The sequence below is a fragment of the Anser brachyrhynchus genome (assembly GCF_964034855.1).
Source record: "Anser brachyrhynchus genome assembly, chromosome: 3".
Classification (NCBI taxonomy): domain Eukaryota; kingdom Metazoa; phylum Chordata; class Aves; order Anseriformes; family Anatidae; genus Anser; species Anser brachyrhynchus.
The window spans coordinates 49,919,302-49,931,863 of NC_137696.1; the positions used below are offsets into that span (position 1 = coordinate 49,919,302).

Consider the following 12,562-nt stretch of genomic DNA (forward strand, 5'->3'; position numbering starts at 1 on the left):
CTGCCCCTTTCTGCTTTAAATACCTCATGCAAGGCCATCCAGAAACCTTATGCTGGTATGGAAATGTGTGTGTGTAGAGGAAGCCTTAAGAGCCTGAACCTGGTTTAGTTGCAGGAGACATCCTCAAAGCTGGGGCCCTTGGGAAAAGAGGCAGCGGTGGTGGGAAATGAGTGATCACGTCTGCAGGAAATGGATTTTAACAGCTTACTCTACCAGCATGAATACCAGCCCAACCAGCATCCAGTCTTGATTTAAAGTCATCAAGAAATGGAGAGTCCACTTATTTTCTTAGTAGTTTTTACAAGAGCTATTTGGCCTCAGCTTTTACAGCAGAAATAATGCCTTATTTCTCATTTATATCTGATTATCACAACAGTTTGTATGATTGTAATTCCTAGTCTCTTCTTGTCATCTTATCCATCTCTCATGAATTTTATTGCATCACATTTGAATTACCAGAAATTCAATATACTTTGTAATGCATTGGCATTAATTCAGACAGGAAAAAAATGCCATTATCATCAAAGGAAGTATATCCAAAAGTGTTTGGGATAGCTTGCTCCAAGTGTACTGCAATACTAATCCCTATTGCTCACCATGAAGAGGAGGCAGATGCTTGCCTTTATGCTATCTGAAGCCTGAAGGTCTGAGCCTTTGGGTGCTTGAATTGAATTTCCTGAGAGCCAGCTTGAATTTGAGTAAGATGTTTCAGTTTTAGAAAGTACTGTGTATAAAACTACATTTTTTTTCTAATTACACTAAAGATCAGCAATCTATTCTTTCCTCAGATTTCATCCAGTTGCAATTAACTCTGTAGTTTCTCAATTTAATTTTTATGTACAGGAGTACAATTACAAAATCTCTTGAGATTTTATATCTCACTCTCATACACACTAAAATGATTTACAATTTGTGAGTACAAATGAATCTTGGCATGGGTGGGGTGTATGTGATGAACCCCTACCAATAGCCCCTTTGCACAACAGAGTGATGAGTAAAGCCTCACTTTGAGAACAGTGTTCTGTCTCTATGTAAATTCAACACCAGATTTGATTTTTTTTCCTGTTTTACTTTTATTTACCCTAAATTTTGAAGGAAAGATGATGGATGGAGGAAGATAGTGGCATTCACAAATGCTAACTTTATCATAGTGAAATTAGTTTCATTATGAAATTAGAACATTAGGAAAATTAGGTTCAGTGGGCAACAATTTTTGTAGTCTTAGGAAGTTAACAGCAATATTCACAGAACTTCCTAAAAAGGGAAATCTGCACACTTCACATTTTTTTCACTTGGAATTTTCAATTTATATGTCAAAAACTATCTTTGTTCTAAGTTGGAGGTGGAGAGGTTATTGAGCTTATATTAATATTTTTCTGCCATTTTCTGAATGTATTTGAGCTTGAAGTACTGTGAGGTGATAGGAGTTGCATTTGCAAATTTCAAGGAAATTATGTCTTCAATACTCACAACAAACATTCACATTTTCAGCCAGGCAAGAAATAGAACTAGCAACATCTAACTTTTGTAAAAGGCAATACAATCAGCTTCCAAGTTTTCAGTACATTGTAAACAACCAAATCACCATAAAAATACGTTTAAGGAAGGGGAGAGGGAAAGGAGGCGTATTAGACTCAGTAGCACTATTTTATCGAGAAGTTAGTACCAGTCTGGCTTGTGCATGATCACCCCCTCCATTTGCTTAACAATTGATCCACTAATGATTGTGATGATTCTTTTTCTTAAAGAAATTGCAGAAATATTCATGCCTCAGTTTATTGCAAAACCCAAAATTCAGCCCAGTTTCAGTCATACAATTTCTGAGGCACAATAAATCTTCCATGGAATGTAAAATTTGTGATTGGTTTGTGATTTTAGCATATACATTTTCTAGAGTTCTGATCATATGTGACTGGGCTTTAAGAGAGAAAAAGAGAAAGTGAATGACTACTTATTTAGCTTACATAATGATTTCCTCATCTCCTGCTAACAAATACTTGATATGTTATCACTTAATGCAAATAGCAGGAAACAGGAAAGTACATTTCTCATGCTGCTCTACATTTTACATACCTGTACATCTAACTGTGTATGTATAGAGAAAATACTACATATGGGGACAAAGAACTAGATAACTCAAGGATGGATAATTTTCCCAACTAACAAAAACAATACAATACAAACTAAAAAGTTCATTGCCTTCCCCAATATATTAATTTTCATCATATTATCTGATGATAATATTATACAGACAGGAAGAGTCCTGAATTTTTAAAGATACTTGATCTGGGCCTTAAAAGAAGATAATGGCATTTTAAATATGAAGTAGCAAAACTACCTCACAGAACAATAAAACATGTGGTCATACCTCTGCAATCCTACTGGCAGAAGTCCAGAAGAGTTAATATGTCGTAAAAACCCCACAGTAGGAAAACACTGTATTTTCCAGTGACAATTTAACACCTGCTTCTCAATTTCTGCCCCATTTCCCAGGACTCTGTGCCTATGGAATTTCTGCAGTTCCCTGCAGTGCTGATAACAGACACAGGGAGTTGTAAAAATGTCTTTTTTTATGTCTGGTGTTCTTTAGTGAAAGGATTGGAGGACATTCATCATTTTTAAGGAGCTTTCTTTTTAATGCTCTCATGGGAATGTGTTTGATTTACTCTCCTCACCACTGTTCCTGCAGCAGTGGAGATTATTTCCATGGAGTGGAATGGCATTTTGAGATTTATCATGTGTTTTTTAGCAGAACCAAGTGTTGGTGTGGGAATAACTGGACAGGATGGAAGAGGAGCTTTTCAGGTAAAGATGTAGTAGCTCAAGTGAAGGTTTTACATGAATCAGTTGGAGAGTCCTGCCTTTTTAATGCCATTATAGCCTTCATCCTTCCATACATTTTGTCTCTAGCATAAAAGACATCTTCGATAAGAGCAACTGGAACAGTAGAATGAGAACAAAATTTCAAACACATCCTGTAGATACTTAAAAAAAAATATGCATGCAATACTTTTCTATCCCAGGACCTAAGATAACTTTTATGCAGCTAACCAATATTAACAGTTAAATAAAATTAGACATTCATTGTTTGAATTTTTATCCAATATCACAATCATGGATAGTAAATGGAATTGGAAACTGCCTGACCTAAATTTTATTTTGTATTTCCTCTATTAAAATCCAAGTTTTTCCAGGCTGCCATGCTCTTCTTTCCTATATACAGATATTCACCAAAGCCAAAGGTGGTTCTATTTGGAGAAATGAAATGCAAGATATTATCCCATAATTTAAGAACTGCACAGTTGTTCATATTTGTATTCAAACCATATCTGACATTACTGCATAACTAACCTGGAATTGAAAAGAATCACCGAACATTTTCATTAAAAAGAGATCTTTTCACACACTGTACAGAATCACATTTCCTGTGAGAAAATCTTTCCAAATGAATGTTCACAATTGATTCTACAATCATCTTGATTGTCTGTGTACATCCTAATCTAAAGGGAAAAGATCAAAAAAGTGATCCTGAGAGAAAAAAGGTTCGATACATTCAAACTGAGAAATATGCATAAATGTCTTTGAAATAGTTGCAGCATCATGCCTGCAGAATACACAGAAGTGAAAATGCATAAATGTGATGCTGTCAGGATACCACTGCTGCAAGAGATCTGCCTGTGGTATCAAGAAACAAGACAGTGCCTGCAAAGAGGCAAGTAACCACACAATCAGACTGAGTAGGAACTATAGTGTTGGAAGTAATGGCATCCCTGAAACACTAGTTAAGACAGGAGTACATCTACTCAGCTTCAGTATACCCACGAATATTTTGACCATAATTTCTGTGCATGGTGGAACTAAAGAGTAAGTATAAAAGGGGATCAAAAGTGATCTGGAAAACATCAACAGTCCTTCTGGGAAAAAAAAAAAGAAAAAAAAAACAGATGGCAATTTTGAACATATTCTGGGAAATGGAAGAGGGATGCAGGTGTGCTTGAGGCTTTCAGTCTACAACGTAAGAGCAAATTTTTGCCTTATTATACCACATAACTTTCTGGAATATCTGTAGCTGCCTTCTCTGCTGAATGAGATTCTCCAGACTCTTCATGACTGAGCTCTTAGCTACCACTACTGAAAAATCCCCTAGCACCTCAAATCTATTTCTGAACTCTGCTGTAGCTGGACTTCTTTCCTGAGGGACAAAGGAGAAGTGGTCAGCAGTGAAACATACAAGCAGTGATACAAGCAGGGTAGGAAATCTGCAGAGACAGTCCCAAAGGATCTAAGAACAACTGGAAAATTACCCATGATTTTCCATGGAGCAGAATAAGACTACATACTCACCTGGACCCTGGAACAGTCTATTGACCTCAGAACTACTAGACAGAAGTTGAATGCTACTATGACCTTCTCCTTAGCATTTCTAGAAAACTAACTTCCCTTCCCAGTCCTCCAAAATAAGCTGAAGCAATCTGGCAGTTTATCTACTAGGCACATGAAGACATTTGAGAGAAACTGGGGTTCGATTCCTGTAGATATAGGATAACTCTCACATCAATCTATTAACTAAACTGGAACTACATTGCAGCTTCTCCTTGATATTACCAAAAAAAAAAAAAAGCGAATATACAGTAACTTAATCAGCAAAATTTTGAGCCAACAATAATGACACATGTTGTGACACAGCTGCCAAACAATTGTTGAAATTTCAGCATAAGCATAGCCCTTTTTTCACTGATGTCAGTGGAAGAAAAGAAAAGGAAGCTACAAAGCTTTGACACACATTGATATTGTAGAAGAAGCCCAGAGAAGCTGTGAATGCCCCATCCCCGGAGGTGTTCAAGGCCAGGCTGGATGGGGCCCTGGGCAACCTGGTCTTGAGGGTGGCAACCCTGCCCATGATAAAGGAGGTGGTACTACATGATCTTTAAGGTCCCTTCCAAAACAAATCATTCTATGATTCTACGAAGAAATGAGAGCACACTTTAAGAGAAGCCCTAGCTAAGGACATTCAAAACCACCACAAATCAATAGTATATTGGAACACATAAATACTATCCTAACCTGTGTCTTATAAAGACATGCTCAAGTTATGAACAGTAATTATATTGAAACAAATGCATGCTTTAATGTATTTTAAACCTTTTGAATATTTATGTTAATTTTCACAATTCACTGTCATGCCAGAGAGACTTTTCAGACTGGATCAAATGGATTAGTCAGAAAATTATTCTTTCTGGCTAAAGTTCACCTACAGGGAACATGCATGGAAGATTCTGCAAATCACTTAAACAAGACAGACCTTAAAAATGAATTAACTTTTTATAATCTTTGTTGAAACTTTCATAGTGGTATTTTCCCTCCTCCATGTACTTTTTAAAAATTTCATTACTGTGTTCAAACAATGGGAGTAGATCAGACCTGGTGAATTCCCTCAAAGATCTTAATCACTTCTTTCAGCTTCATTTATATTACAGTTAGCTTTTTTTTTTTAAGTTTTAAGTTATTCTTTCTACTCTCTGACAGAGAATGGTGCTGCAGCACAAGCAGAAATGCAATACATACAGCTCAAGTAATTTTTAGAGCTATTTCTGTCAAAAGGGTGCAATTATGCCAGCTTCAAGCAAGGTGAACAGCCATCCCGGCAACTGTCCATACACTGGGGATTCATCATCTTTATTATCAACGTAAATGAAATAAGGTCAAAAGCAAATTCCTGAAAAACATTGAAGCTAGTAATTGTCCTGCTAATGAAAGACAAGTGAGTTTGATTTGCCAATTAATTTCTAGAGACAATTATTCCATTATGTTCTTAGTGCTTTGTTTCATTTTTATTTCTTCTCTGGATTTGGCCAATCATGAGAGTTGCTGTGGGAGTTCTTTCACTGGACTATGTTACAAGTCAGTATCAATATTTTTGATTGGGAGTGTTTTTTTGTTTTGTTTTGTTTCTATATGCCAAATACTTAAAAAATCAAAAAGGCAAAGCCCTCTGGAATTTCTGAAACTCTGCAATGAGTTTACATGAGAGTTGCAACATAAAGAACTGCCTCTGCAAGTCAGTTGCATGGTTTCACACAGTGAATCATAACTATCATACAAATAACCACTGCAGAAAAACATTTCAGTAGCTAGATAATAATACAAATAAAGTAGACGGATCATAGAATTACAGAAAGATTTAGGTTGGCAGTGGCCTCAGAAGAACTCAAGCAGGGCTAGCTTAAAAGCTAGACCAACTTTTGTGCAGTTGAATTTTGCAAATCCCCAAGGAGGGAGAGTCCACTGCTTCCACAAGCACCTGTTCCTGTGCTGAACAACATATCTGGCGAAGATTTTTTTTTTCCTTAAGTCTACTCAGATGCCCCAACTAAACTCTAATATTCATAAGACAATGTCATAACCCAGTCAGCTGAACAAATCTTACCCGGGCACCGGGGAGTTTTGTGGGCCACGGCAGTTCCACTGATAGGACGACCATTGGGAGTGACACACCAGCAGTATCCAGTGTAACTGTGGCACTGAACCTGTCAGAAATGACATGAACCGCGTGCAGTCTGTCAGACATATGTCTATTATCCTGCAGCATTCATGACATGAGTACTGTGTCCAGCAAACTATATTGGCAAAACCTAGAATGACAAACCATAATGGACCTTAATCTCCATCATACACATGATTTTTTAGCATTATGAAGAGCTTCTTTCAAGCAAAGTGAGGTAGGTCCTTCAGAATCCAATGGAAGAGAAAACTATTGAAATATCCAGTTGTTTATATCCTGTTTCAGGAGAGTGAGGTGCAGGTGTTATGAAAACCTCACAACAAAATTCCTCAAGGGACACACAAACTATTCATGAAGCAAGCAATCTTGAGTTTTTTTCCACACAGAGAACATATTGTTCCACCCACTGAAAGTGCAGGACAGAATGCTTCTGCCAGCATTATTCATATCCCAAGCTGTCAGAAAGGAAACTCTTGGAATTCCTCTTAGAAATCAATTGCATTATATGTCCTGAGAGCCAATATCACTTCCCTCTTAAAACAAGAAGGATGGTCTTCTGCACAACTCCACAACTGAATTGCAGTACAGTGGCAGCAGAAGGCAACCTTGACCAGAATATACATCACAGGGTAACCACCTAGCTGTGCCCCTTCTGAATTCTATAAACTAACCTAATTAGCCTCAGACGATATACTTGTGCAGAAATTCAGCTGAGGATAGGGAAGAATCCTGTATGATTCATGCTATTAGCCTTAAGATATGGACTCTGGTCACAAGATTTCTGGTTTAGATCAGCAATAGATCAGAAATTCCAAACATTTTACCATCTGATGAGTATTCAGGGGGCTACAAGAATGACTCAGCTGCCTCAGCCTAGAAGAATAGGGAGTGTATCACATGAACAACAGTAATGTTTGGCTCTTTTGCTGGCCAACTCTGAAAAAAAAGAACAAGGACTCAGCTGGCACAAAACATGAATTTTCTTTCTATTTTTTAACATCATTGTTAGTACAAATTACATTTCATTTTGAAATCACATTTCATTATATTTGAAACACACGCATTCTAATTTTACAGACGTGCAAGATACTGAATTAAAAATTTTCAACCTGACTATATGTGCCATCATCATTGCATTCTGGAATAAACACTTGTTGAAATTCCTTTCGAGCTTGTTCTTGGGTGTACTTCCTTTCAGCCACACATCTGGAAACATCTAGAGAAAGGGAGAAGACAAGTCAGTTGGATGATGCAATGTAAAGAAAAGATAAACAATAACCTAAGGAGGGAGAGGGAGAAAGGAAGAAGGCTCTGAGGCCCATGTAAAGAGAACTGGAATTATAATCAGGGAAAATTTAACATTAGTTGCATTATTTCTAGGAAACAAAGAAACAAAACCAGTGGAAGACAACAATTTAGTGGCAATATTGTCTTAATTCACCTAACATAACAACATTTACTGCATATCATAAGTCAATCACTAGTATAATCATCTTCCTCCAACCTTTGACTGCCTGTCTAGCCTATGAGTCCTTTTGGTTTGCCCAAATGTGCTCAGCTGCCAAGCAAAGTAAACAAAACTGAAATTTTGCCACCTCAAAGGCAAGAGTGAAGCATGGAACAGAAGGACAGAACTAGGAGATGAGATGGAGAGATGCCTGGAGAGACGACTTTGCTGCTCCCTCTGCTGCCAGAAGGGCAGAAAGCCAAAAAAAAAAAAAAGAAAAAAAAAAAAAAAAAAAAAAAAGGCTTCTTCAAACAATTTAACACAATAGCTGCCACTTCAGGCCTCACCTTATTGTTCCAGTGCAGGTGGCATCAGCAGTAAGACCAACTTTCCAATGCTTTGGGAAACACAAAGCAGGCAGCAGGAGTATAGGTACCACGTATTTCCTACTGTGAGTTTACACACCATTTACTTCAGTTAGGCAGTGAGCTCAGTGGTAACTAACTGACTATAGATGTGCTTACAAGGCTGGTAATTAACAAACAAACAAACACATACTGTACAACATAGAGGCTTGTTGGGCAGGTGATTCAATAATAATTTTGGACATAATTCATATTGTGCTAAAATTTATTGTAACAGCTTATGATTTAGACTTGGCACTAGTCAAGCCAGCCTACCACACAGGCCTTTTTTGTCCACTGTGTGGTTCATTGCGCCATCTCCTTCATTACCCGGTACTGGTCTCCATCCAAGACAAGGCAGTAAATTAGCCAGCTTTAATTCAGTAGTTTCTATTGTCTAAAATGCTATATTGTCTAATACAGATATTATATTTCAATTAGGCAACCAAAGGCTGAGAAAAGACACATAACATAAGCTTTTGTACCTTTTATTGTCTAAAGCCACTACAAATATTAGCATGTTGCTGATGCAGAGTCAATACTTCAGCATCTGCTTGAGCTAGGCAATTTCAAGACAAATGAGAATACCAGACAAGCTTAAGGAAGTATTAATGATTTCAAGATGTGATTGTAACATCTGAATTAGAATGATCTCAAGCATACAAACTGAGAAATTTACTGTTTCTGATCTCTACTTTGTTTAAAGATTGTTTGACAGTAACTGGCCAGTTCCCTTCTAGGAGGAAAAGTGCCCAGCAATTACCTATGAGACACAGGCATTGTGTTAATTAGTGAATGTCTGTAGAATTCCTGGAAAGTGACAGGAAAGGTTTTCTAGTGCATGCAAATTGCACATTAAACAGAATCTGAACAACGAGGAAACAACATTTTCCATTTCCCGATTAGATACCAGTGTATCTTGACATCATTTTGTAATCTAGCATTCCCCAGGAGTTACTCTGTCACATACAGGTGAAACAGCTAAGTTTCTTTTCCCTCAAGCACCCTTCCTGTGTTAGCATCATCTAGCCATGCCTGCATAGAGCCAGCACAGAAGCCTGGTGCAACTGCAAAAATCCCTTTTACAGGATGAATCCTTCAACCCTTCACTAGTCATCTCCAACAAGTTTTGGACAACTCATCTGGCAACTTTAACACACACAAAAAAAAAAAATCCCTTCGTGTGCTAGACAATCTGGTTGGAAAGTGTAACATTATGGACAGAAACTAGTCCTCAGTATCTGTACCCTGAACACAGAACTGAGGCCCCTTAATTCTAATGTTCCTATTGTTTTCCCTTCTGGTCTTGGACTTGTGTGCATTACTTCTGTGGATTAGTTTATTCTTCTGTAAAGTAAGATTTTATTTATCTCTCAGGAGTGTTATGAGAGTTATACAGTTCATGTTGGTAAAGTGCCCAAAGTACAAGTTGTTTCACTCTGAAAAATTAAGTTTCAGTCTTAATTGATCTTAATCATATTATGTGGTTTCAGGAGAGAGAATCACAGTGATATACTGTCACCTAAAACAGACATAAATGTTCAACCATCTAGAAATGTGAGAAAAATAATAAGGAAGTCAATTAATTTGTTCTCTGGTATTTCAACAACTTGTTTCATCAAGGAAAAAATTATAGTCAAAGTACAGTGCAGCTCAGGTAATATCTGTTAATGCATGCACTGGCAAAGTTTGTGGTAGAAAAGAAAAAAAAATTAAAAAAAAAAAGGAAAAGAAACATTGTAAGCAAGCTTTGGTGTTGTAAGCCTTATTCTGAGCATGGTTCGGTCATACAGTACTTAATAACATGTGGTTTTAATGTAGCTAGTATTTTAACTGAAAATAAATCACTTCTTTGTTGGACCTCTGTCCTCGTTTTTCTAGAATGACATGTGGTTTAAATGTCTGAAAGGAAAAGTGATATAAATTCCATCACATAAGGTCTCTGCAATAGTACCATCAGGGTTGTAAATTATCTCCAATATATGAATTATCCTAAAAACATGCCAAGGCAAAAGAGAAGTTCTCCAAAACTGTCCACCACTTGTTTCTAAACAGCTCGATGTTCTGAAACCCTCCTATTTGTGGATGATCTAATATGCTTTAAAATCAACAATGACCAAATTTAGGGGAATATAAAATTCAGGTTTGAAGTCTTGTGTTGTGTTGGAAACCATGGAAACATTTTAAAGCTGTTGGGCATTACTATGCTTCAAAATACCCAAAAATAAACCCAGGAGGAAGCTCTCTTATCAAGCTAAGCATCTGAAATTGTGTCTAGCCAAAATATTATTCCCAATTCTGCTTTTTTATTTCACCAAGGAATTACCATAGGGGAATATATATGAGACATGGAGATGCAGTCCAAACCTGACAGAAGAAATGTAATAGGGTTGTCAAAATAAAAAGACATATAAAATATTTTTTCTCAGAATATTAATGAACATTAGGTTATTAATTCAGAGGAGCTAAATTCATTTCAAATAAAATATTACTGAAGCCAGAAGTCATGATAGTTATTTTGATGATACATTTGCAAGATTACAGCATCTGATTATCTGATTTTCTGTCCTTGTTGCAATATTTTCTGATTTCAACCAAAATTTTCCAATGGAAAGGAAAAATTCAAGACACTTAAGGGTTAGACATTTATGTAAAATAACAGGTGAAAAAAGGACAAGAAAATAATTTTTGCTGTGACCAGAAGTAAAAATGAAACATGAGCTCACATCAAAGCATCAGACAAGACAGATGTTGGGAGATCTTGCAGATCCTAAAAGGCAAAAGTCAGTGAGGCATGAGACCCTAATCCACAGGGAAACTAAACTGCCACTTGGCCATTGCTCACACTCTTTCAGCAAAGCCAAATCCAGGACTCACTGTGCAAAGTCCTATGAGTGCATCCGGCCAGTTCTTGTTGAAGATCCCCTCTGTGCCCCTCTCGCAAGTAATAATGAAAATGACTCATAAGCATATCAAAGTAGTAGGATAGGCAGAAGTGGCTTGTCAGAAGGAGGCTTATAGGAATACTGACATCTATGGGGATCCCAGTGCAGTCTCTCACATAGAGATTCAACTTCCCTCTTTATCTAGAAGTGGAATAATTCAGAACAGGATGGACTCTGATCTGCTTTGAAATAAAGACCAAGAATGAAAGGTGAGGGGGTTACTTGGTACATCTGTGCCGATTAACCAGCCCACAACTTTGGTTTTGGTCATCATGGAACCTGGCCAAAGCAGGCTGAACTCTTTCCAAGTAAATGGCATCACACTGGTGACAAACAACCTGAGAGCAGCGGGGTCTCTGAGTCTGCAAGGTGTTGGAAGGATGACAAGCACTGGGCAATGCTGTGCACCATTGGAACAAGAAAGACTCATTTCATTGTTGTTATAATGGATTTCTACCTCCAAAAAAAATAGAGAATGAAAAAGAAAACATTTTTCTCTTTAAATATGTTTTTGTTTAAACTTTTGGAATCATCTAATGGTAGAATTCCCCCGATCCTTTATTTATTTCCCTAGTGTAAGAATTAATATTGAAGCCAGCAGGCTCAAGCAGGAATGCGGTGTATGACATGGTGAAGAGACAGGTTCTAAGACCTGTAAAAAGCCTGCTGAAATGAGACATTATTTGCCTATATTCAGACAAGGGGAAAAACTAATTTTGCAGATATGTATGCCCAACTGTAATTTTGAATTATGTTAATGGCTAAGTTAGTGAGACTTTATCCTGTTACCTCCATGTACATAGGTCTTTACATCTCAGAAGCTTGCTGGAAAAAAAAAAAAAATCTCCTGGCATAGAAACTGAGCATGAAGATGTATGAGGTTACTTTAAATTAGCTCTTTTGGACATTATTAGCTGACAAACAGGGCTGACAGAAAGTTTTCATCTCAGAAGTGGCATCAGTAGGCAGCTGCAGCATCCAAAACCAGATTCTGGTGTACATCAGGGCTAGGAACATAGGACTTTCTGAAATAACACTAAAGGTGATCCAAAATTGTAGTACCAGGGAAATTCTGAAAACAGAATTAGCATTACAAGCAGCACAAGATTGACTTGGAACCTATCTAATTTTATGTTTAATTTCCAACAGTATAGCACCTAAAACGCTAAGCTTCAATAAATAAATGAATAAATAAATACAATCCCTCAATTTCAACTCTACTGGCTAACCCTTGAATAATGTATCACATAGAGAGAAGTTTATT

General features: G+C 37.1%; 1 protein-coding gene across 6 annotated transcripts in view; it reads right to left on the reverse strand.

The window, feature by feature from the left end:
- Nucleotides 1–12,562, reverse strand: part of SMOC2 (SPARC related modular calcium binding 2) — a 147,455-nt gene that overhangs the window by 79,733 nt on the left and 55,160 nt on the right. For all 6 annotated transcript variants that reach the window (XM_080585234.1, XM_080585233.1, XM_080585232.1 and 3 more), the window contains exons 3-4: nt 7,612–7,718; nt 6,428–6,527 (exon numbers count right to left, since the gene is read on the reverse strand). In XM_080585234.1, coding sequence (XP_080441360.1) covers nt 6,428–6,527; nt 7,612–7,718 — 207 coding nt within the window. The remainder of the gene's footprint in view (nt 1–6,427; nt 6,528–7,611; nt 7,719–12,562) is intronic.